Source organism: Anser anser (genome assembly GCF_964211835.1).
Source record: "Anser anser genome assembly, chromosome: 11".
NCBI classification, from domain to species: domain Eukaryota; kingdom Metazoa; phylum Chordata; class Aves; order Anseriformes; family Anatidae; genus Anser; species Anser anser.
This window is the reverse complement of record NC_139732.1, coordinates 11,672,629-11,698,858: the sequence shown is the minus strand read 5'-3', so window position 1 is coordinate 11,698,858 and position 26,230 is coordinate 11,672,629. Positions and strand designations below refer to the sequence as shown.

At 41.7% G+C, this 26,230-nt stretch overlaps 1 protein-coding gene across 9 annotated transcripts in view; it reads right to left on the bottom strand.

Moving 5' to 3' along the window:
- The window catches only part of CNOT1 (CCR4-NOT transcription complex subunit 1), a 60,024-nt gene that overhangs the window by 3,640 nt on the left and 30,154 nt on the right, over positions 1-26,230 (bottom strand). For 2 of the 9 annotated variants that reach the window (XM_083851924.1, XM_083851932.1), the window contains 27 exons: positions 25,721-25,867; positions 24,462-24,586; positions 23,477-23,763; positions 21,944-22,022; positions 20,488-20,718; positions 19,052-19,192; positions 18,087-18,266; positions 16,949-17,065; positions 16,552-16,662; positions 15,900-15,977; positions 15,371-15,548; positions 14,745-14,875; positions 13,972-14,268; positions 11,555-11,695; positions 11,351-11,455; positions 10,653-10,772; positions 9,891-10,082; positions 8,040-8,182; positions 7,340-7,448; positions 7,071-7,240; positions 6,069-6,321; positions 3,734-3,982; positions 2,959-3,122; positions 2,562-2,679; positions 1,987-2,088; positions 1,529-1,702; positions 13-162 (listed from right to left, as the gene is read on the bottom strand). In XM_083851924.1, coding sequence (XP_083708050.1) covers positions 13-162; positions 1,529-1,702; positions 1,987-2,088; positions 2,562-2,679; positions 2,959-3,122; positions 3,734-3,982; positions 6,069-6,321; positions 7,071-7,240; positions 7,340-7,448; positions 8,040-8,182; positions 9,891-10,082; positions 10,653-10,772; positions 11,351-11,455; positions 11,555-11,695; positions 13,972-14,268; positions 14,745-14,875; positions 15,371-15,548; positions 15,900-15,977; positions 16,552-16,662; positions 16,949-17,065; positions 18,087-18,266; positions 19,052-19,192; positions 20,488-20,718; positions 21,944-22,022; positions 23,477-23,763; positions 24,462-24,586; positions 25,721-25,867 — 4,292 coding nt within the window. The remainder of the gene's footprint in view (positions 1-12; positions 163-1,528; positions 1,703-1,986; positions 2,089-2,561; positions 2,680-2,958; positions 3,123-3,733; positions 3,983-6,068; positions 6,322-7,070; positions 7,241-7,339; positions 7,449-8,039; positions 8,183-9,890; positions 10,083-10,652; positions 10,773-11,350; positions 11,456-11,554; positions 11,696-13,971; positions 14,269-14,744; positions 14,876-15,370; positions 15,549-15,899; positions 15,978-16,551; positions 16,663-16,948; positions 17,066-18,086; positions 18,267-19,051; positions 19,193-20,487; positions 20,719-21,943; positions 22,023-23,476; positions 23,764-24,461; positions 24,587-25,720; positions 25,868-26,230) is intronic. The other 7 variants (XM_083851928.1, XM_083851926.1, XM_083851930.1 and 4 more) reach the window with 7 other exon arrangements.

The following is a 26,230-nucleotide window of genomic DNA, read 5'->3' as shown; positions in this document are numbered from 1 at the left end:
CGAGCCACTCACTTGTAAGTTGCTGCGCAAATCAGACAGAAAAGTAACTGGAGAACGGGTTTTGAGATAGGAATCCAGGTCTTTCTTGAACTGAGGCGGCATCACTCCAGTGAAATTGGTGAGTATTCGTGGAGCAATATTAATTTCACTTAACATGTCCACCTGTTAAGAGGAAAGCCAGTCAGCTAAAGAATAAACAATTCGTAAAGGAACATATTAAATTACAACAACTGGTAAGTGCTACCATCAGCTACTGCTGGTGACAGGTTTTTCCTATGAGCAGTAAGAAGGAAACACTAGACTTTTGCAGATTTCAGAAGTAGCTTGGTCTCTTCAGCATGCAAACTTCTTAGATGACTATCTCAGAAGTGAGAGTGGAAGACAGAAGAATTCAAGTGGGAAGGCCACGGGGGAGTTCAGTCACCGCCTTTCAAGTCTCCCTCATCTACACTCAAGATGGTTTGGCAGTTGAAAAAAGTACAAACATCCCTGTCGGTCAAGAATAGCCTTCTTCAGTCTCAACAAGAGCTAGCTGAAGGAGTGTTGCAGCTTCACTCCCATCAGCCTGCATCACTCAAAGACAAAAAACAGGGCAATGTCAAAGCAGTGTGAGAAAGTTCATGCTGCCACAATCATTCCACGATTAGGAGACTGGCGTACGCCCAAACATTTAATTACATTAACACTTCTCAAAATCTCTCCTCATTATGCAAGCAGCTTGCTTCAGAATAGTATTTTATCTCATTATTTTACAATATGACAGCATCTGTTTCTCATTAAAAAAGTACTTCTGATTAGTGCTTGGACACAGTAACTCTTTAACAATTACTGAACTGAACTACAGGCCCCCCACATCCTGCAGAGCACGAACTGTTCAACTCGACATGTGCTGAACAAAACTGAGACAAGAACTATTAGCTGGACTTTCAAACAAAGCTGCAAAGACTGCTTAAGTAGCCTGTTTTCCAGTGACAAATGAGATGCTGAAATGATAAAGATGCCCTAGCTCCAAGACCACATGCCAAGTCAGATCTAGGGGCATGGAGTCAGTCTCCTTTCAGAAAAGGAAAAGCCCCCCCATCTTCCATACAAAAGCTTGGTTCTCATTGATACAGTATTCGGGTAATACAAGCCTCAGCACTCTGTCCTTACAGGCTGAATCTGCACAGATTTTGCAGAAAAGTTAAATATCTTCTGTTACTAGTGAAGCCAAGCCAGCGGAGGGAGGCTTTATGCTTCCAACTGCAACGGGTTTCGTAGCACTGTTCTACAGGATGAGGACTGCATCCGCCTCTGTATGGAAACTGTCAAACATTGAGCATTACAAACGTAACTGAAACCTACGTGCTTTAAAAAAATGCAGTTCTGCCAGCTGCTACATGGCTTACATTGCGAATGGCTGCATTAATTCAAGTATCAGTTAAACTGTTAACAAACAAATGTTCACAGCCTCTGCCAAAATAACTGGAGAAAAAGAATTTGGAGCATAAAAGTTTCCCGTTTCCAACTTCATGAAAATAAGTCCTACCTTTAGATTGGGGGTGAAAGGGTCTGGAAGCCTCATGTTCCGTGGGAAGGCACTCAGGATCAAATTCCTTAGCTGAATACAGTTGGGTGGGATCACATCACAGAACCCATAGTGGTAGTCACAAAGAAATTCTGGGAAATCATGCAACAAGACCAGCAACACACGCAGAGTGCCCTGCAAAACCAAACAGAGTGGCTATAAAAGAGGTTCCTAACTGTTGAAACTGCCCAAGAGCTTGCAAAATCATCTATGTCATATGGTTAACATTAATAGAAAGACACCAATCTAGGCAGGTAGCCTGTTTCTGTCCCATGACAGATTTGTATTTAACTAAGAAATATTCCATAAAAGAACAGTAAATGCTATTTTGCTACCAGAGTATGTTTTCCATTCCAATTCAACTCTATTTTCAGGCTCTGGTTGGAAGTAGCATCTATTAGCTGATGTACATTTTTTACCTTGTAAAGAATTTGCATAGGTTTGGTGAGTTCCACATTTCTAAGGAAAGGAGCCAAGTACTTGAAAAGATCGATCAGTAACTGGGCATACATAGGCCAACCCTGTCAAGAAAAAAACAGCAGGTAGTAAATGTGCAACAAAGAGCAGCCATTTTAAGTTCAAAGCCATAATTAGCTTGGTGTTCATATCAGCCTGGACCCCAGGTTAAGTCCTGCTGCTAGCTCTATCAGGGATGGCAGCACCGCTCACTTCAAGGAGCTCCGCTGCACATCACATGCTATGGGTGTTTCCCAAACACTCAACACGCCATACTGAGATGACAGTATGCAGTCTAGACTACAGAACTCTTCCAGACCTGACCAAGTCAGGTTTATTAAATTCCAGTCACCCTCTACTCAATACTTTATTGACATAAAGCCTCTCCTCCATGCAGTTAGGTTACTGTGAATATGGAAGACAACAAAAACAGAACAGCCATGCTAGTGCACTTCAAGAGATGTGAAACAGCACCACACCAGATAGGCATCCTTCTGGGTGAGCCTTTTAATTCAGAAAAGATAAATTGCAGCCACACCTTCTGCTGTGGTGTATGTGCCAGCATTCTTGCAATAAATATCCGATGGGAGATCAGTTCCAGCCAGGCATAAACAAAACCTGGAGCTTTTGTAGGCCTCAGGATGTGAAATGTGTTACTGAAAGAAAAGTTAGAGCAGGTTAGAAGGTGCACAGCAATAAGATTGCTTTTCATAACATTGAGAGAAAACAAACACAGCCCTAAAAGCAAGGCATTTTACGCATCTTGGTTTTACCAGTGATTTTCCTTAAAACAAGCAAGTGGACAGTCTATAGGAGAACCAGTTATTCTGAATGTGATTAAGCCACCACAAAGGAACAGTCAGATCAGCCTTCAGGTGAAAAATCTTGACCCTACCAGGAAAAGAGGAGCACTGTGGCCACTCTCAAGTACGTACCAGAAAGCTGTGAGTGTCTGGAAGTTGATGGTTTCCAGCACATGCTCAGGAGCATTTAATTCCAACAGCAACATGATGAAGATGCGATGGTAAGGAAGCTGCTGAAACTCACTCTGCCGAACATCATGGTCTTGTAGAAGAACTCCCACCACAATACCAAGGACCTGAAGAGATCAATATATTTCAGTGGCAATGGCAAGAATTACTCTTCGGGTCAGATCACACAAACACTTTAACCATAAGAAGAAATCAGTTCTAATAAAAAGCAAAAATTACAGTTCTAAATTAATACTACAGTCCACATCAGCAGCCGCCAAGCACTACGCTTTGCTGTTGTGTAGATCACAGCAATTGATTGAGCACTGTTGAAAGGTCTTCACTACCTACGACCACCTAGCTATAAGCCAAGTAGTGTAAGAATATACAGGGAAGGCCCTCAAAAAATAAAAAAAAATAAGAAAAAAGGCAGGACCCAGGAAATTACCAACATCAAACCACACTTTCTAATGGCTCAGAACATCGGCTCAAGACCTCAGCAGCTGACTTTTCCATTTCAAGGTACAAAGGTGACTTTCAGGTTTGATAGAAATCTTTGTGAATGAGAAAGCGACTTGACATCCCGATATTCCACTCCATTTATCAGTTCAATGACCAACACATTCAAGTCCTCATCTGGAATTTTATCAGTAGCCCTCATTAAGTCCACACTTCACATCAGGAAAGGCAAACACCATTATGCACTTCAACTGCAAGGACAACAAAAACAGTTCAAAACCTTGTTCAGGAGGTTGATCTTTGTAACTGTGTTGGTTGCCTCTCCAGAGTGCTTCACCAGCAGTGCAATAAGTCGCACAAAGGCATCCAAATTGTGATAGCACTTCGCTCGAATCATAGTGGGGTTGGCAGCAGGATTGTGCTGTTGCTCAGCCTGAGCACGATAGCTGATTTCAACACACATTTCGGTGCAAAGACGGAAAAAGCGGGTGATCAGGTCATCCGTTTTCAGGATTCCTTGCTGGTGCATCTATCAGGGAAAGGAAAAACCCTCAGAACCACAAATGCAAGAAGTTCATTTTACAACTTATTTCAAACAACAAACGCTTTACATAGCGCCCACCTCGCCTGGAGAATTAATTTTTCCCATGCTCTCAGGTGCTAAGTAGCAAGCCTTCTCCACTACTCTTCCCCAAGTTCAAAGTTTTCAACACAACTTGATGGTGGCACCACAATTCTACCAGAGACATTTACTCCCAAATAGTCTTTTAATCCTACATCTTTTCAATCAGCAGCAGAGCTGAGAAGCCTACTTCAGTATCAGTTCTGCTACCAGCACTCAACCTTGCATGAAGCAGGTAAGAGGCAGCAGCAGTTTGGTCTGCCAGGCCTCGAGGAGCCCACACAGAGGCACAAGCTGTGGGAAGGGCAGACTTCGGCTACCGGCTCAGTAACCATCACTGTCATGTAGCAACACTCTGGAGGAGCTAACTGCACTGGGGTAGTAAGCTTTCCTTACAGGAACATCACATGAAGAGAATGACTAGGCATGGTGGCTTTTTTTGGCCCTTTTGTGGGGATTGGTTTTTAATAATATACATATTAAAAGAGACCTGTTACCCACAGCATTAAAGCCATCCAAACGACAAAATGAAACCAAAATTGAACTACAGGAAGCCTCTGGGTTTTGTGTAAAGCACCTCACTTCTGAACTCCTACTGCACAAACATGAAACTATATAAACAGCACAGTCACTGACTTAGAGAACTTCTCGTATTTCTGGAGAAGCTTTTTTTTTTTTAAATAAAAGGCAATTCATATATCTGCCTTCAAAGCTGTATGCTCCTTCTTGCCCGTAGAGCTAATGGAAAGAAAGCAACCTTGCTCCTCTAAGAGGTGTTAAATCATTTATGTCCAGTAATAAAACTTTGTTTTTATTGCAGTTATTACAAAACACTTAAAACCCACATCTGTCACCTGCAAGGAAAAAGATTATAAATACTGCAGTTTCATATATTTTGGTTAAACTTACAAAAGGTAAGCAGACAAATATGGCAAAAGCGTGAAGCAGGGCAAGAGTGCACTGAGTATTATGACTATACTATATTGAAGTATAGTTTATGAGCATACTTTATGGTACAAAAAGAAGTCAAAATGAAATGAAATGGGACCTGGGACCTAACAGAAGAAAAATTTAAGAAGCCAGTAATAACACAAGATCCATTAAAAACATTTAGAAAGGATGCTATGCAGGAGAAATCAGACCAACAGAAAGGTGGCTACAAGCCAGTACACAAGGAAACCACAAGTAAACTAAGCAAAAAAATCACTGCAACAGTCAAGATCTTTATGCTTAATTTTATGCTTAATTCATAGCTTGAACTGCTTTTGATTATTCGCAAAAACCTGGCATTTCTGTGGTAGCAGCACCGAATTTTAAAACAGAACCAAATACAAATAGAACAAATTGGGTGCTTCCTTGCAGCTGATATCAAGGAGCTGCTAGGAACATGTTTTTGGGAAGATGACTGCAGGTAGTTTGTTACCCCACGTGCTGGGTTACTGAATGCACCTCTTCTCAGTCACACCTGGATGGTATGCGTGTGGTGTGCTGTTAAGATGCCCTGGAGCAAAAATGCTGGAGGGGTTGGCTGTTTAAATTTAGGTGCCACTCCAGCAAATGAAATTTCAAGTTTCTCCTCTCCAATGATTCCAGTTAAATAAAGGATTCCCCTTGTTCACATGGGCTGAAACAACTCACTTGCGTCTTTACTAATGATTTACTGCTGTAGGCCATCAAGAGCTTTTATTCTTACTTATAAGGAGCAACATTAGCCAAGCTTCATTGCACAGAGCATGTGAGAACTGCTGCCAAAAGCTACCTCGCTTGAATTCCTTATCCTACCAGACTTATCCCAGTATTCATGGTTTGAACTGACAGCTTGTTGCCAGAGCATCTAAAGAAGAACCTTATCTGCTGAAGGGTTTCTACAGAACTTCACCATCAAAGGAAGACAGAATTTTGATAGTCAGTTTCAGAAGGATGTCTAGCATTGGTTATAACACTGCTTTAAAATGGAGGGCATCACACCCTACTTATGTTGAATAAAAAGCACCTTTCTTTCCAAAAGCTCTACCTGTCCAACAAACGCAGAGAATGCTTTGGTACTGTCGCGGCCCGCTGCAGCCGAATGGTAGAGGTTCACCCACTCCCTCAGCAAGTATTCTGCCTTCTCCCTCAGGCCTGGCGGATCATCATACTCAGAGGCTTGGGAAATTCCAGAATGCATCATGAAATTGGGACCTCCATGAGCACGGTCAATCATGGCTTCATAGTTTGATCGGACCACTTCCATCAGCTGGGGTAATCTAATGCAACAGATCAGAGCAGGAGCCAGGTTAGAATTCTTTCTCCCTGTCCTGAGAGGGTACAAGAACTGGAAGCTCAGTCAAATATGGTTAAAAGAAAAGAAAACAAATTCCACAAACATATAGCCTTTATAGCCTTCCAGTCCTCACTGGAATAGTAGACTAAGTCCTGAAAGCAGACGTATTTACAAGGAACGACAAAACACTGAAATCATGCAAGCTCTGAAAAAAACCAAACCAGCAATACACTGGAGTTGTGTTGCCATATCCTGTGTGGAACATTTGCCATGTGAGACCAGTGGATGCTTGCTTTATAGGCTCTAATTGTCTGAAGAAACCAAAAAGGTTATCCAATTTGATGAACTGCTTGTGATCAACAGATTAACGCAAAGAAATTTAAAATTTAAAAAGATAACACAATATTGCCTGAATTTGAAATAAAAGGAGGAATTCAAGCAAGTTTCTCACAGTACCATGGTACTTTGGAGCACAGTGCACAGAGAAATTTTCCTGTGCAAGCATTCAGTTTGAAGTCACGCTGCAGCCGCCTCTATTTTGACAAAAAATCTGAGCAATTACGTCAGTGTGTCATTAGAACAACAAAACCATTTCAACTAACACTGGACTGCAGCCACAGATGAAGTTTAAAGCTGTATGATTTAATGATACTAGACACTGTCTAGATAACATTTCAGATCATAAGCGAGCACACAAGAGAAGCAATATATTGCACAGTATTTCAATCTCACCCTTCTGGGGCATTTCCTCTGGAATGAGCATTAATCCTCATAAGTGTCTCAATTGTGTGGAACAGGTCTGCCTCTGTAACATGCGCAACGCTTCTCTCGTCCACCAACAGGATCTTTACCAACTGCATGGCGAACGCCACAGCCATGTAGTTCAAGCCATTCTCCATTGACTGCCAAAAGGAAAAAGGCATTAAGACTGAAGTTCAACCACAAGTCTTAGGAAGAACTGACCGTAACTTTTCCCCTCCGGGAACGCACGTTCTCTTTACCTGAGCCAAGTGAAGATCGTACTGTTGCATGTTAACAAGGTGATTGCGGATTAGCAGCTCCACAGCTTCCACGTTGTACTTGTACTCATCCCTGCATTCAATCAGGCACCTGGAAAAATTTGACTTCTTTTCACAAGTGTACTCAAACTACAGAGTTTAAGTGAAGCAACCCAAATCTAACATTTGAGAATCTCTGCAATCCACTGCAATCCATTACTGAGCTCCAAAAGAAGCCTCTTGTAGAGGATTATTTAATGTAACATTTCAGTTCAGGAAGAGTCAAGTCTCAAGCACTTGTTGCCCTGCACTACTGGCCAGGACAGCCCTCCAAGAGCTTCAGTTTATTTGGTATAAGCAGCTTTTCTTCTGAGCACAAAGTGGCACAGCTTCTAAAGCACTAGTGCTTGTGCTGCAGGCATACACCGTGTCATCTAGTTTGTGACAGCATGTAGAGAGACTCCATATAAAATGAGGAAAAACAGAGCACCTCTAATACTTCATCCTATGAAGGATTCCTGTCATGTTTTAGGAGGAAGCTGCATTAACAAGAGATCTCGTTACTTTTAACATTAAAAAGATTACTTTTCTGTCCAAACTGCATCAACACAAAATATTAACAGGCAAGTGATTCAAAAATAACACAGTAACTCCCAGAAGATGAGGAAAGCTACATCCATCCTCCTATTGTCTTATAACTGACCTAGTAATTTGTTTATTACACCACGGAGATCCATATGCACGACCGTCCTGCAGAGCCTTCAGCACAAGCAGATGACACTCACGGTAGCGAAGCAGGAGGTCTGCATCTGCCCCGCTGGTGGCATCCAGTAAGCCCTCTACAGCCTAGAACAGATGCAACCTGTTAGCAGAGGAAAAACCAAGTCCTCTTCCAAATCTTACACAAACCAGATCAGCAGCAACTACCCCCAGAAGATTCGGCAGTTACGTAAAAAGCTAGAGTTTAGTCATTGCACTGACCCTGCTGGTAAGACAGATTTTACCAGCTGTTACGGCACCTCCGCATTCCCTGTACATGGCTGTCCTACCACAAACAAGCCCATGGTCTCTCTATGCCCCACTGGCTTTTTCATACTGCTTGAGTGCGTATATAAACCACACCAGTTTGTGCTGCAGCTTCTGCAAGTCAAAGCCTCCTAACAAGCTGTTCTGCACATGGCTCATGGAAAACCACATGAAAGAGGTCATGCAGAACCTGACAGAGGTCACCTTTCAGATTCTTTAGACAAAGAGCTGCAGCGCTCTGATGCACCGGTGGTAATCTATATGAAATGGAAGTCCTTTACAGGGGAAAGCAAAATTCACCTGTTCAAGTCCTAGTCGGGACTAAATCCTTCAAATAGGTACCAACACTAAGTCAAGAACACAAAGCTTCCACTGAAATGGTTTCCAGCTTCCAGTTACTTTTATTTTGCCACTGTTCTTGGATCCTCGTGCAGACAGCTCATTGTCTTTCCACTGTTCTCAAACAGATCTTCCTCCGCATCTGTCGCTATGTTCTGCACTAGTTACTACACAGACTTTGATGCCAGTTCACGTCGCAGAGCTCACTGCACCACTCCCCAGCTGGTAGTTTACTAGCTCTGGCTGGAATGGAGTTTTCTTCAGAGCAGCCTGTATGGTGCTGTGTTTTGGATTTGTTGCTGAAACAGTGTTGACAACAATGTTTTGACAGTTGCTGAACAGTCTGTGCAGAGCACCAGGGCTCTCTCTTTCCTGCTCTGCATCCCCCACAGCGAGTAGGCTGGGAGCGCGCAAGAGACTGGAAAGGTACACAGCCAGCAGAGCTGGCATCAACTGACCAGAGGAATATTCCATGATGTATGACATCATGCTCTAAAATAAAAGCTTAGGGAAAGGATGATTAGGGGGAGACATTCATGGTTATGATGTTTGCCTTCCCAAGCAACCAGTACGCTCGCTGAGGCCCTGCTTTCCAGGAAGTGGCTAACCATCTGCGTGCTGATGGGACGAAGCGACTTTTTCTTTTTTTGCTTTGTTTGTGCACACAGCTTTTGCTTTCCCTATTAAGCTGTCATTAACTCAGTGAACAAGTCATTTTGCTTTCCCTTTATTTTTTCCCTGTCCCACAAGAGTGGAGTGAGTGAGCAGCTGGATGAGCACGTACTTAGTTACTGCAAAATACAAAGCAAAAGTGCACTGCTATAAATCCAGTACAACATTTAATACTACCCACTTACAAGGGCTGTTCGAGTGTCTTATTAGACTCCAAATCATCCTGAAATCAGACTATTCTTGACTGCAACAGTTCTCTACTTGTCACATCTAGGCAAAACTCCCCTAAATCCCAGGATGCTGTACCCACTTCTTCCAGCAGCAGCTTGGCCAGAGCACGTATCATACCAAGAGAACAACCCAGCCCTCTTCCAGTTTTATTTACTGAATTTCCTAAGAGGGAGGTTGTCTAATACCATTCACCAAGCAAGCTCCGCAGGATGCACTGCAAGTCAATCTACAACCAGTGAGCAATAAACCTGAGGTGAGCTGTAACAGGAGAATTGTTAACACTCACCTTCTGCAGCAGCCCAAGCGCAGCGATAGCATCACGGGAGTTACGAGCCACTACTACAGCCTCCAAGAGGCTGCGCAGTGCTTGAGCTTGAGGATTCATGGCCAGGGTATGTGGAATGGACTGCAGGTGTTGCTCCAGTTCTGTCATACATTTGTCATAGATTTGTGCCACATCATCTGTAGCCCAAGCTTGCTGCTTAAGAGAAGGTGGGAATGAGTGATTTTTGCAAGGACCGTATTTTGAAACTTAAACAGTGCTCGACTCTTCTGTTTCAGAAAACATAGCGACCAGAATGTAGTTTCCTACAGTAATATGGTTGTTTATGCTGGCATTTTAAACACACAAATAAGGGCAAATTGAGCTGTAGAAATAACTAGGAAACAATTTTAGCAGTACCTAAGACAAAGTATGCATTCGAACACCTATTTGTAATCTCAAAGTCAGTGCTTGCCATACAAGACCTTCCCCAAAAGTAGCCTGAACTCCAAACACTTTTCACTGCTATTAAAAACTAGAAATAGTATTACTAAGTTGAAGATGTTGCCCCAGTCTATGTTACAAAAAACAACCAACAATAACTAAGACTGGGTGTAAGAACAGCTTTACGTTACCATTAGTTTAACTTTAAAATGAACAAACCTTTCAACCAGTATTCCCAAGCAATACAAATGCCTGACTCTTACTAGTCTTCCATCAAAGGACACAAGTTCTGCAGCATTCACCGAAAGGGCCATGGTACTCAAGCCAATTAGAAAACTCTACCTTCATAGGCTGAGCCAAGAATCCTGTAGGCTGAGTTAAGTCATTGGTAGGCAAAAAGCCAGGGACATTGCGTGCAAACTCTTCGTAAACAGCCAGCTGTTTTGGGTCCACACCTCCAACCTTTGCAATAAAAAGAAAAGGCATTAATCTCACTGCTAAGCACCACAGCAGTAAGGAACAAGGGCTACTTGTTTGTGTGACAGGTAGCTCCTCTGTCCCATTCATAAACAGAGTGACCTAGACATCAGGAAGTAAGGCTCTGCTGCCCTGCACGGAGGCCATATCCCTCCTGCCACACCACCTAACCAGAGGATTTTCCCAGACAACTGCAACTCATTCCCAGAAACAGAAAGAACTGAATACTGGCCTCATGCTTCTCAGAGGCACAAGAGAAATGCTATGAAAGCACAAAGTATGCCCTTTAAAAGGAAGAAAGTATATAGGAGACAACAAAACAGACTAGTGATCTTTGAAATGTAAGGAATAGCAGAGAAGGAAAGACAACTTCCTCAGGGAATTGAGGAAGATATGAACACTTATTCTGGAAGAGCGTATGAATGTGTTTCCATTACTAATCAAACTAACAGCAGCTCCGCTCTTAGACCATGCAGAATTGCTCAGCTGAAGCTGCATCAACCACTCTTCGTTATCAGGAGAGGAAGAGCAGCATCGGCAGGTAGCTCAGTTAATATCCTCACCTTTAACCTGATCTGTTCTGGCATCCGTTCAGCTTGGTAAGTTAACACAACGGGATCACAGTACCGACGACCCTCTTGTCTAGCATGTTTTCTGAGCTCAAATTCCTGGGGAAGAAAGCCAAAGACGCTGGATTTCAGACACTGAATCTGGATGCATACGAACATGTATAAAAACCTTTCAAAAGGCAGCACTCCCATACTTACAGTTGCTAGCCTCTTGTCCATTTCAGGGCCTGCCTTTTCCACAGCTGTCTTCTGGATAAAGCAGCACGCTAGCTCGCAGTTATCCTGCGCTAGCTGGGCAGCTGCTTGCTCCATCATGTCCCTCTGTTGTGGGGAGGCTGCCTATTGAAAAGCAGGACAATCAGCGAAAGCTGTACATTTTCCCTGTGTATAGCCAGTCAAAATCTGCACCGCTGCACGTACAGAACGCCAGCACTAAGAAGAAACACTCCTAAGAAGAAACGCTCTTAGAAATGTGCTGTCTTGGCACAGAATACTCGATAATTTGTTTTTGCATAGCTTTGAATAAAACATGCAGGCAAGAAGACAGTGAAGACGTTCAACAAGGAACAAACAGCAGGAGGTTCCCCTTCCTTCCCACCAGCCTACCTCCAGAGTCTGACTGAAGCTCATACTACAGATCCTACTGCAGGAAGAGAAACCCTTGCATCAAGGCCTAAAGGTTTTTCCGCCTCCGAGGTTGTGATCAGAAGATATAAGGGTGCCTCAATGCAAAACAGTAATCCTAAGCATTTTTCAGTGGGTTCCCTTTCTGACACAGATTTTTTCCTTTCCCCGGGAGTCTGCTTTAAGAGAAAACTGAACAGATGGACCTATTTTCCAGGGTGCAAAGCAGCAACTTCCATTGGAATACATGTATAAGTGCAAACACTCCAATCTCCTTGGATTTCCTTTCCCATTAAGATCTACCTTATTTCATTATTTTCTGAAAACTATGCTGCTTCTTTCAAATAAAAGAAATCCTTGCCTCATTAACCCACCACATGCGGTAAGCCAAATGTGAATCTTTAAGATGTCTTGTACAGCACTCTTCTGCAACACAATGTGCTGTGTAATTATGCCATACGAAAGCTCCGTTGGATTACAACTGGACCTATATCAATACCATACATCTTCAAGGGACTACTACGTTGCTACATTTTCATAATTCCCTACATCTTGCAAACATACAATACCCTAGGCACTAAGTCTTCCGCAAAGCTTTAATTACTTATGCCGCTGAAGAACATGTACAGGTAAGCCTGGTAGATGTGCACAGCTGTAACACCACTGGTCTGCATTCACCCTGCCTCCACAACTTCTCATCTCCCTGCCTTCTCATACCACCAAAAAAAAAAAAAAAAAACAGCATTTCTCCAATTGCCTCCCTGTCTGAACTGCGTTCAGACCTGATGAACTACAGCAGCACTTTGTACCAACAAAGTATTTATGCCCCTCTTAACAGAGGGGCTTTTTCTTATGGTTACTACCTTGACAGCCAAACTCTGCTTAATTAACAAAGGTGCTAACAGCAGCCCCTGGCTCAGCTCCCACATTAAAGCAGTACTATCCCATCCTTAACTTGTGTTTAATTTTGATAGCACGAGTCATGAACTTGTCATGCATCTGTGCTACACCATCCATAGCCCAAGCTTGCTGCTTAGGAGAAAGCAACCAGCTCTTGATCTCAGCAATCAGGTCGCTTAAAGCTCTGAATATGAAGGGTCAACAGGGTTTGAGGCAGACTATCCATCCTGTACTTACAGTCTGTACTCCCTTCAGACCTTAAACTGGCTCAAGAGGGCAGGTTTTGTAATGCAAGTGAGCAACTCCATTGCAAAAGGACCTTCCCACTTTCATTCCCCATGAGATGGGCAATAGTGACACACCCTTAAGAGGTAGGCAGTCCTTCAACTTCTTTTTAATCCCTGAATGGATAGCGAAGTCTTGATCTTTCCAAGATACTCTGCTCTGTGTCTGCTGTGACACTGATTGCAAGCACAAGTTTTCTGGGTTGCAGCTGCTGTTCTGACCAGCAGTTCATGAACCACGTTCCATTTAGCCAGGAGGGGAAAGCTACCTCTTCGGCTCAAACTTTTCTTGTTCATCAAAAGACTTGAAAATATCCTCTAAAAATGCTAGCGAGTCAAAAAGCTGTTCAGAACAATCTTTACTAATCTGCTAACAGCAGAACTGAATGAAATCTACCTGAAGCATACATGCATACTGAGACAACCCACCACCAGAAAGGCCCAGAATCAACTCAATCCTCCCCACTCTAGCTTTTCTATCTTAAAAGCCATAGGAAGATAAGCACTTGAAAGCTTCCATGATGTGATCAAACTCAACAGCACAAGGGAGCAAATAGCTCAGGGAGCTCGCAGGCAATGTCGTGATGCTCACCTTACAGGTTGAAGACTACACGACATGAGCTGTAAGCAGTTTTTCCCATTGTAATTCCACAAGTCACGAGACTTGTCTGCTAAATTAATCTCCACGCTAGTTAAGCCATGTAACGTTAATCAACAAATCTACACTGAAGAGAACTGATTTGCTAATGCTGGGTGTCTACACTTCCTGTGAAGTTGGAAATAAGCTTCTGACAACGCGACTCTTACCCTCAGTGCAGTAGCAAAGCTGTTCTTCAGGTTGGTAGCTATGCTCATGAGCAAAGGTTCCCTGCAGGTTATCATGGCCATCCCGGCAGTCAGGTTCCGCATCATATGGTGTGCGGCCACACGCATCCGTGACTCCTCCGAATCCAGCGCAAAGTCCTTCCTGACTATCTGTTCGCACGTCGTCATGGCAATCTTAATGGACCGATCAACCACAGGATGGACGAGCTCTTGCACTGCTCGCTCGATAGCCTGCCGCACACACTGCTTCAGCTGGGGGTGGGCCTGGAACAGCGGGATCTGGAGGAGGGTTAGGAAAGTTACGTCAGAACAGTACACCAGAATATCACCTACCCTAGTCACATTTTTCAAACCAATTTTAACCGTACTGTCACAGATCACGTACAGCGTGGCACTCCTGCGTTCCACATGCAGCTATTATAACATCTGCTCAATAATTCTGAAACTGCAACACTTGCCAGGCTTTCTTCCAAAGCTGCAGCTGAACACTGACTGGTAAAAAAGACCAAGGAAGCTCTCCTTAAGCTTAAGTCCTGTGAGCAACTATCCCAACTGACATTTACTGCCAGAATCAAATCAGATATTAACATATACGTCACAGTGAAAGATTACTTGCGAGTCTAGTAGTTAATAGCTACTGCTAATAACCCCCAAAATTTTCCATCTGATTATTTGTTACTGTTCATCCTCCCTATTACTTCTGAGAAGCAACACCCTACAGAATAGTTTGAACTTCTACCAGCTCTAACACTTACCGTAGGATTTAAGGTAATATGTGGAGCCAACCCTCCTAAAGAATAGACGTTGATGTCGTGATAACTGTACTGGGGCTGCGGAGGAACCGTGGCTGTACAAGTGGTGCTGGTAGCTGGAGTTGTAGAAGCAGCTATAGAACACAAAAATGTTTATATTGAACCATTACTGAAAGTGATTATAACGGAAGCATCTACCTCTCATTTAAACCAGAAACTGATTAAGAAACAAAAATTTGCAGTTTATTCATGAAGCCTCCTAAATGTAACTTTTTTCCCCCCATTTCTGCAATGACTAGTACCAAACTAACTTCAGCACATCTTAGCAGAGCTGCTTTTTACAATGTAGTTTAAACCCTGCTCTCATTAATAGATCTTCCTGCTTCTAGTCCCTTCTGAAGGGTAGTTACACACAGCACATGCAAAATTAGTCCTCAGGATGGCTTCTATTCCTTTCTCGCCTCCAAATTCTGTATGCCTGCATCTATTACAGGAACATCTAAGTGTTCCTAAGCACTCAGCAATATTACACCTGGGTAGGTGGCTTCACATTCTTCTCTGCAATAGCACAGCCTGTGTTGTTAAACCTTGTACAGTGTGGTTCTAAGTTCTACCTGAAATGTACTTACTAGTTGTTGTGATGGGTGGTAGCTCTTCTGGCTGCTTCACATCTTTCTTTGGAGCGGAGAGCTGCTCATCCAGATTTTTCAGACGATCCTTATCTTTCAGGAGACTTCCAGGTTTCAGCTCATTGATGTCTAATGCAAGATTCTTGCAGAGCACTTCAATCTCAAACTTCAGATTCAACTGTACAACAAGTCTAGTTTAGGTTATGTCACAAGGAAAAAACCTGAAACATTTATTGGCTGCTCAACTACCAAGCTTCCCAGCCTAATCCACTGATCTCCCTCCCCCCCATCTTTTTTTTTTTTTTTTTTTAAAGACTTGGATAGTGACTGAGGATTAAACAGGCATCTTGCACATTCACACTAACCTCACAGGAGTAGAGTTTCATCCAAGTTCTACTAAGTTAGCAATGCCCAGTTCTCCCCACACTAAAGCAAGAAGTTCAGTTTGGTCCTACACGACATCTATCTTGACTAGTATGTCAGGAAAACCTCATGCTCAGTAGGTATAGCAAAAGAAAAATAAGTTTACTTTTAGGTCATGTTCTTGATGTAGCTCAGCTAAAACATTCATAATGGCCATTGTCCACGGGTTTGGAGGCCTGAAGACCTGCAAGAAAAAATGGAGCAGCATTACACAAAAATTCTTGAATGGTTTAGCTGATTTCTAACTGGGAATTTTTGAAGCACAGCTATGTGTGCGTACTGAAAAGTGTAGTTTGTAGAGCTGCAATAGGGCTGAATTTAGTATTCTGAGTGAAACTAGATACAAGAATCAAGCTGAACACTCAACTGGAAAAACAACGACTTGGTCCTTCTGAGATCAGCTGTTCAGCCAAGCAGAACAGCGAGGAGCTGATCAGGGACAAGAGGGGCATATCAAAGGTGGAGGGAAGTAAACTATAGAGATCCTATAACCCCTTTGATGTCATCCTTCCATTTCTCAATGGAGTTCTGTTTGGGGATACCACAATTCGGTTCAGACAACATTTGTTTAAACTGCAAAAAGATGCACAACCCACATACTTTCTCTCACTTCAACAGAACTCACACTTCAAGCCCTGATCTCTCTTCTTCCCGTCTGAAGTTTCATGAGCTTTCATTTTGTAAAAAATAAAAGTTAATTTCTGCAATGCTTATTTTTGCCAGTCAAACAATAACTGTGCCAACACAAAGTCACTTACCACGCTCCTGACACTGGATTCTAAGACTTTGGCAACAAATGGTACTACATAAAGCAATTCCTGCTGTCCCTTAACATATGCTTCCAGTAGCAGTGATTTCACATCCAAATCCTGAAAAATACCATTAACGACTGATAAGTGGAAGAGGGCAGAAAAAACACCATAAAAATACCACTTACATGCTATTTCCTTATAGGATATCATGGCGAACTTGAGTCAAGACAGTCCTTGAATTTTACAGACTGCTAAGGAGCAGTTATTCTTTTGAACACAAAGATTTACATACACGTATTTTTACACAGAATTACTTCCCTCATCTTGGTGATTTAACTTCCCGAACAGCCTATGCTGCTGCATAACAACATACCGGTTTGTACCAAGCAAAACAGAAGCTCACCGTGTGCAAGATGGGCTTATTTTTAGCCAGTGTAATCATTCCCAGCCAGTGACCAAGGTTCTTTAACAAGGAACGGTCTGAGAAGTTGGCTGCAGCTTTATCTGATGTCAGTAGCACCTAATGAAAAAAGCAACTCAAGCAACAACTAGAAGATAATCACTCACGAACAAAATCAAACAGTTGGTCTGAATCAAGACAAAAGTTTAAGCACACTGAGTTCTGAGCTCCAGTCTGAACTAAACATTACAGAGATTCTCAGAAACCAGCCTTTACTTCAAGGCAGCATCCCATAAATCTGCCTTGAAACAACTTCAAAATTCCTTTCTTTCAAGAGGATCAGAAAGGATTACACTCTTCCAGACCTTATGAGTTACTCTTGTCAAGACTGCTGTGTCTACTCAGTAAAATGTAACTTGTGCAGGCAATGCTTCTTAAGGCTTCATCTCAGAGCTGAAGGCTACCATCTGCCTTTCTAGTGAAACAATTTAATTCTTATTTCAAGACTTAAATCATGCCACAGCATTCTATTGTTAGCTCTGTTCCTTAGCTTCAGAGTAGCATCAGCTGAACAGAAGAAAGCCAGCTACGCTCCAAAGAGCCAGGAGATTCTTTTGCACTACAGCGTAACCCATGGTGGCCAGGAAATTCCACCAACAGGTTTAAAAATAGTGCTTGATAGACAAACTTGTTTCACTCATCTCTTCTGAGCTATCCCTTCTCTTACCTCCTTACCTTCACATTATTTTAGTCCTCCAGGGATTTTTAGTTGTTACACCCATTTTCTAAAACCTCCCCTTTATTTTTTAACCAAAACATCAGTGTAAACATAAGAGCCACATTCTCCACATATAAGAACTAAGCATAAACAAATTTTCCCTGTTATAATTTGCAAGCGTTGCATAAATTTAGAATCCCCCCCCCCAAAAAAAAAAGAATTCGAATGCAGATCTATCCTCTTAATTATTCCTGAACAAGAACAGAACCACCCCAGTAATCACAGAGGTAACCTGTTAGCTGAAGCTAAAGTACACTTTGACAGATGTTTCACATCTGAAGATCAGACAAATGTTCTAAGGAGAACAACACACCTCTAAATTTTGAAACCTACCCAAGGTATTAGAAATCTTGCACTACTCACCTTGATGTTTCTGTAAGTTTCATTCAGAACCATTTTATTAAACTCTGGATTCTTAAGAGTGTCAAGGAAGTTTGAATATAAGCTGTGAAAATTTGGCTCAATACTGACTCTTTTCATCACGAGATACTGTGATACCCAAGGCATGAACTCTTCTTTCACTGTCTCCTTCAGTTCTTCGACCTGTCTCCACACCAGAGAAAAAGCACACCACAACAGGTATGAGAAGAGGACCACAAACTCATGGGGTCAATTCTGACCAACGCATTGTCATGTTCAGTCAATTGCCTTTAGCACTAAGATTCTTTTTTTCTTTTAAACAGCTCTGAAATCAGTATTTCATTATCCAAAGATCTGGTCAACCAGTAAGGACTTAATCATAAAGTCAGTGAGGCACAATAGTTTCTCTCCCCTCCACTTCTCCTCTTTATAGCAGGTAACTTCAAAATCTAGGACTGTCAGTAGCTCATGTTAAAGCAGTCTGCCCATAGGACAGGTATCATGTGTGGCAGCAGTACTGCAACCTTCTACTAGTTCAGAAAAACTACCCCGAATTTCAGCTTGAAATGCAAGAACCCAGTAGCTTAACTGTGCAATAGCAAATGGTATCCTGCCCATTTATGATGTGAATGTTTGTTCAAACTTGTGTCTACTAGAAGTGCTTTCCTGAAAGCAAAGATCTGAAATACTTTAGCACAAAGTATTTGGCTACAGGAAAACAAGGCAACTTGTAGAAGTTGAGTAAGATTAAGAATCTTTCACTTGCCCCTCTTTTCCCTGAAAAATTGTATGTCCAGAGAGGTTCAAACAACAAGTGATGTAAGCTATTTCCATGAGTGATTTTTTCCCCCTTTTTTTTTCCTCCAAATTTTATGAGTTGGAATTTTGGAGAAACATCACCTACCACTTCAGAATGGAATTCCAGAAATATATTAAAATTAATTTTACTAGTGGTCTTCCATACTTGCCTTCTGAGTCATGTTTGACTGAGACAGATTATTGAAGATGAAAGCAATTTTTTCCTGGACATTCTCTGGAGGTTCCACAATTCTCTCAGTTTGATCTGTTGCTACTAACAGCGTATCAATATTGGTGGTATTAATGGAAGGCTGTAGGAAAAACAAGAAGGTAAGAACAGACAATACCTAGAAGTAACATCAAAAGACAGTTTTACTCCATTTTGTCAAGTGAAAAAGAATTGAGCTTTGTCACGTAACATCTACTGCCTCTGATGCATTTTTAGCAGCATTCTGAAGTAATTTTACTCTACGATCAATACTCAGCAGAAGTACGTCGCTGTACAAAAACCAACCCCTGACACTTGTGTTTGTACACAATAGATGCCGTTCCAATGGCACCCATCATGCTAGCAGTCCGCATACAAGGTTAGTCTGGAAGGCGTGACAGTACAGCAGCGAGTGGTACTTGGTACAAGTTTACGTCTCCAAGAGCACTTCAATACTAAATTGGGAGAGAGGAATCCTACAGCTTTATCTGAGAGAAAACATGCCAGTAGTGTAAGCCAAAGAAATGTGACCCATGTCCTTATGGCTGCAGGCCTCAACTTAAGGGCTTTAGCACCTGGTACACTGCAGGAGATGATTTGATATAGCAATCATAACTCGAGTTTAAAATTAGGCAATATAAATGCCTCACAATCAGAGCTCAACATGATATGTGAAAGAAGTTAATAGCTGTACTAGCAACTGTCCTCCAGAAGTTTTTCTTAACTTTCAACTACCTTTGTTTTTTGCCTTCCACCTCTAATTCGGGGAGCTTCTTTTAAGAGAAGTATACAAAGACAGCACCAGCAAGCAAGACAGACTTGACTTGTTAGTGCATCTGCTACCCTTCAGTCACAGCTCTACGCATCCTCAGCGTACATGCAGGATCAAGCACACTCCACGCTTTCTGTGGAAGCACCAATACATCAATCTGTCAGCCCTGCATTAACTCTGACAGGTAGTTAAGAGTTACATTTATATAAGTGACTTAAGGTTTGAGAAACCTAATGCAGTCAAATCTGCTAGGTCAGACGTGATTCAGTATGTGTTTCTCAAGTCTCAGGCAGAATAGTAACTGCAGCTGCTTCAGGAGTCCTATTGCAAGTCATTAAGAGAAACTTAATTCTGTAATTTTCTTGCTAATTAAAGCCACAAAAAAACACCTTGCTATGCAAAGTAATTCCACAGTTTCCTGATTAAGAATGCATCCATACAAAAGCATGGGTCATATATGAAAAGGTTACATGCTTTAGACAAAAAAATATTGAGCAACAGGATTACAGCTTGAAAACTGGCAGTACAGAAATTTAACAGGGTTTTGTCTCCATGTACTCAGTCCAGATCAGCAACCTAACTCCGTTACATCTCCAGTGAGGGCTCTGAAGTCACAGAATGCTTACCGGCACATCTTTCTTGAAGCTGACTCCAGTTGGTCGAGTGATTGTGATGGTTTTTGCAACAGTGGTGGTGGTTGAGGTGGTTACTATAGTGCTGACTTGGCCAGCAAGAGGAGCTTTTGCTGGAACTTGGGCCTGGGCCTGAGCCTGGGCAAGTGCAATACTTCCAGGGGTGGTGATTGAACCCTGCATCTTCACAGGAGGATCTCTAGACTGCTGTCCGTATTCTATGTACTACAACAGGGTAAACAAGCACATACAGAAATTCATATACAGAAGTGTAAATAGGGAACAAGTTTTAGCATGAGCAGTATATGTATTAAAGATTGTCAGCAAACATTTAACACCAATGCCATTAAGGCAATCTGCAAAATACCATCAAGCCCCCTTATAAAGGGCATGTCTTATCGCCATTTACTTCCCTTCTTTCTGGAGAAGGGCCAGAAGCTCTACCCCTGACCTCAGCAAGCAGTTATCTAGTGTCAAGAGACAACATCCTAAAACATTTTACAGAGCACTACCCAGGAAATCCCATTCCTGCAGGTCAGGATTAACAGACCAAAAGAGGGGGACTGCATAAAAAATGTGTATCAAAAAACATGTTACAAAGCAGGGAAGAAGTCCTTCCCCCAAGGACTCCTGCACCTACATAAAAATGGTAAGTCTGAAGTTCATAATGAATAAGCAAAAACCACATCTCTGGAATACCCAGCTTTTTAGAAAGCCTGTAAAGCAATTCCACAGCAGATTTTTTTTCCTCCACTTAAATACGTTTACCCAGACATTTGTAACATCAGACAGTCATTTCAGGGACACAATCCTAAATGCAACAGTGAAGTTGAGACTGCTATTGAACTTCACAGCTTCGGGTAGATGAAGTCTCACTGACCAAGCTGAACGTTTTTTTCTTATTCAGATTATGCTCTCAAACTCTGCCACTAGGATTAGTTTTTCTGTATTTCTCCTACCAATGAAAGCCAGACACCACATGATCAACACTACTTTTATTCTCTGAACTACAGGGTATTTCCATTACTTTGATCAAACCTGCAGGAATGAAGTTTTTCTTGCCTTTATCTGGATTATGTTATCAGGTCTGAGTGTGAAACTATAAACACCTCTGAATATCCTCTATTTTACAGAGAAAGCACAAATGCTTAAGGGACTGGAACGTGACTCCATGGAAGCACTCTGAAATCTTCGTGCGTGGCCATGTGTCCTGGTTGATCATGCAGTTATACTCAAGCAGCTATTTCACTGCAAGCAACCCCAGCAGGTTTACAGAAACAGAAGAGTATTGAACAACCACCTTCACACTTTAAGAAAGAGCATTTGATTCTCTGCACATGCACTACCCAAATTTGTGGCTGCTCAGACCATTTCTCCAATGGAAAACAGCAATCTGCTCAAAAGATTTGGAAACCACAGAAAGCCAGTGCACCAACGTGAACCCACTCACCTCCTGTAAGTGATGAGGGAACTGTATAAAGTGACTAATAGAAGCCAAGTGCTGACAATACTGGGGATAGTCCTTCAATCTGTCAGAAATAATACACGTTAGTCAGCAGCGTTAACCCAGATCAGAAACAATACTAGAGAGCAATATAAACATAACACTGGTATGTCATTCCCACACCACATCAGAATTAGTTCTGGTCTGCTTACAGCAGCTGTGCTGTAAACAAAACATTTTCTACAAAGCAGTTTTTGTTGCAAAAGCCCTTGAAATGAATTCATTTAAGAGCAAAACACAAGGTTAATTCATAGCAATCCAGCTTAACCTAAATCTCTATACTTCTGACTGAATACACAATTGCATTTATATTCAGCTTTCACAGTAAGATTATTGGTAAGTGATTTGTAGACTGGCTCACTGTTTTAAACAGCGAATCAGAGTGCCCTTAACATCAAAGACACAAGCTTCACCTAGGCACACAGATTATTATAATTCTACTTCTGAATGCTAGACCGTTACTACTCAGTGAGAGCAGAATCTTCAGGTCCCTCTTAAAAAGGTTCGTAAAAGAAGGAGCAAGAAGGTGGTTAAACCTCAAGTGTGTCAGCCTCCAATGCCTTTATTTATCGTTAGCTAAATACAGCTACGACATCCAGCTCTGAATGCTGCGAGCAGCAGCTTTTATAGCCGACAAAATACCGTAGGGCAGAACAACTATAAAAGGAGAATAACGGCAAGAGGTAACACGCTCCTTGCTTTTGAATCCACACTGCAAGTCCGCACACTTCTAGTCATTAAATAATTCCAAGAAACTTTTAAATACACTTCAAGTATCTTCCTCCAAAAATGGGTGTGCATTTTGTCCAACGGGATACAATCCTGCCTACAACTACTGTCTGCCTTGAGAGCTTCCTCTACCTGCATTCAAATTAAGAACTTTGAGAAAGCTTTTTTTTGTGTGTGAGAAAGGTTTATATGTGTCACCAACTCACAGCTATCGACCTTCTGGAAGATTTTGGCACTGGAGTAATACCCTTCATAATCTTACACAAAGTTAAAGCAGAACATTCTGAGTAACAGATGATCCAGGTGCCACACTGGAGATTCAAATTCAAACCCAGGCTTAGTTCCTAGCCAACCTTTTACTAAGGAGTAGTGCGAATGGCACTATCAGAGCACACCTGTTAAGAATATTTACATTCACTCCATTTCTAACAAGCTGACAACTTCAGTCAACACAACACTTCCCTGAATTATTTTTATACAGGGAGGCCACTAAGTAGTTTCAGCATCTCAGTTTGTCCCACATTTACACAGACACCGCATTTAATATTTTGATTTCAAAAGAACCTAGTCACCCTTTTACTAGCACATCACCATTTTGTTTCAGCTCAGCATATATTAAAGGTAATCCTGAAGTTGACATACGTAAATTTTCTAATACATATAAGCAATCCTGTACTGCGTAACTAGAGCAGGTTCAAGATTAACAGGACATTACATGAATTGTTGGAAGTATTACCAAAAAACACTCACCTATTTTTAAATCTATCTAGTGCAGCAATACCAAAATAGTACATTTTGGATGCAAAAGGCTTTCGTAAGGCTTCAAGAACATAGCGCAGGGCCAGGCCCAATGCCATATAAGTAACCAGTCCTTTCTCTATTATCCCACCAAAGAGGCAGGCTGTTATGTGCAGCTCTTTATCTGGGTACTGGGGAAAGAAACGGTATTCCTCAAACAAGTTCCTCAGCATACAGTTAAACACTTCTCGTTCCCGTTTAATGTTGGAATCTTTAAACCTCTGCAGCATTTCCAAGACCTGCAAAGAAATTGGAAACTGTTACCACCAGATTTGCTTTACTTCAGCCCTTCTGCATCTATTGTTAAGAACACAAACAGCTAAGGTAGACTGCACTACAAGCCAGACTGCAAAGTGTCTCAACAAAAAATAAATCTCATTTTAGCCAGTAGATGCTACATCACTACAATTAGCTTTATCTTCAGACTTCAGCTTCCTTTCCTTTATTTTAAATAACTGTCCTTAAATAAAACTTCTTGCTACCTCCTACCTCATTGCTTCAAAACTGGAAGATGCTGAATGTTAATTTACATTTTTCCTATAGTTTATAACCACATAAATACACTAAAGTAAGTCGGAAGTACTTCACAGAGCAAGTACATCAGACTGATTTGCTTCGATCCTCATGTTTTGGTTACACTGAAAGCAATCATAACATAGAACTGAGGACACCTTTATATATTTAGAAGTTGCAGCCATTTTTATGTACTTTAAATATATCCAAGGTGTAAGCATAACTTAAACTGTTTAAAGGCATACTTTAGTACTTATTTTGAATGCCCAAGCCCCTTGTGAGACTTGCATCATTTTAGGAGAGTTAATTAGACGGCTAAAAACTTCAGTCCACAGGACCGAAAAGTTGGATGTAACAAGCAAGTTCACCAACTATATTGAAGGTCTCTTGACAGGTGATGCAACTGCTACAGAATGGAACTCACCTCATCTACAGACATGGTCGGATGTGGTGGATGGTTATAAATACGCTGGAAGTAGCTGTTTGCCTCATCATCTATTTCTTTGCTAAAGTGCTGGTTAGCCTCTGGCCACACCTGAGATAAGTCAGCTGTTAAAAAAAGAAGGGGACAGGCATTACATTCAACTCCATAGGGTCATGATTTCCTCTAGGTCCTTTTCAACTCTTCCACAAATCTATACAAAGCCTGCTAGTTTCTCTTAAAAAGCAATTACTTAACCTTTCTAGTTGACAGGAATTCTTATTCAAAAATTTGTTTTCAAGACACTTTTGCAAAAGAACTGAATCCTAAAGGTGGAATTAGCCTCACAGTACTGTATTCCTAGAACCCACTGCAACCCAAGCTAGCCTCAACTGACACCTAAATCAAACGAATGTAAAACAGACTAGAATAAAGCATGCTACACAACACTAACATGCAGACAAACTTTCACACAGACTTTCAGGCCAGCCAGTGAGCTTCAAGCAAGTTTATACTGAATGCTCAAGCCCAAAAAGAAAAAACCATGGTCACTAAAGCTGCCTTCACTGTACATCTATGGACATCTGCAACTTTTATGGAGCAGCTATTGAAGACAACAAAGGTATGTAACACCAGCAAGGTATGTAACACCAGCAATGGGGAAGATTTAGCATATGACTAGACTTCCTAAAGGAAACATTTGTTTGCTGCAACATTTCATTGTGAACTTAGAGGTATAACTGAGCTAAGGATAATGACTCAGTTTTAAGGACCAAATCATTCTTCAAAAAAGAAAGAAAAAAACAATCATTCCCATCAACTTGTTAGGCTTATTTCTTTCCAATGGTGTTGCCTAATTCACTAGTCTGCCACAACAGGACCTTACCCAGGTAGCTTTGATCAACTTTGTTACAAACAAAACAAAGAACACCCTCTTACAACATATATACAACTCTCTAAAAAGCAGGATAACACTTTTGTTCAAAACATAGCACAACAAAAAAAGGACACAAAAAGAGACTGTTCATGCAAATCCTTGACATTTGTATTTACTCTGGTAGCTTTTTTTTAAATCCCCTCCCAGCTACTTGGCAAGCTGCTAGTATACAAGTTCAGAAGCACCTTTTTCAGTCTATCAGTATAATACAAGAGCCATGTTTCTACTATTTGTCACCTCCAGATCCACGCCACCCCTGAAGGAAATGCAGATTAACTGCAGACCACAGTCACACTTCACAGTCACAGACAACACTACCACTTACAAGGTTTCATCTTACTCTGCTGGAATGTAGGCTGGTTCAGTCCCGATGTGCTCAGCTTCCTTTGCACGAATGGGTCATTGTTCACTGCAGGAAGGCCCAGGGCTCCAGTTCCTATACCAGTCAGGCTACCCGTAGTAAGACCACCTACTGAAAAGCAAACAAGGTATTGGTCATCTCAGCTGCACCCTTCCTAGTATACATGTATCACTTTCAGCACCTTGCCATTTCCAAGAAACGCTCAGAGCCATATAGCCTCAGAAATATCCAGTATCAAGCAGTTTTTTCTAAAGCAGTTCCTTATCTCTGTCCCAGCCTAAAAAGATGCAGCTAAAATCCATCAAAAACATAAACCCTCTTGACTCTCAAGTTTTATGTCTACTGCAATTGCAAAATTTTCAAATGCTGTTTCAGCAGCGACCTAGGAGCAAGGTCTGTACGACTCCCTCCCACGCAACACCGCTGCCTGTCCAGTATTTCCAGCCACAGCAACGACAATGTCTTCGCTCTGAC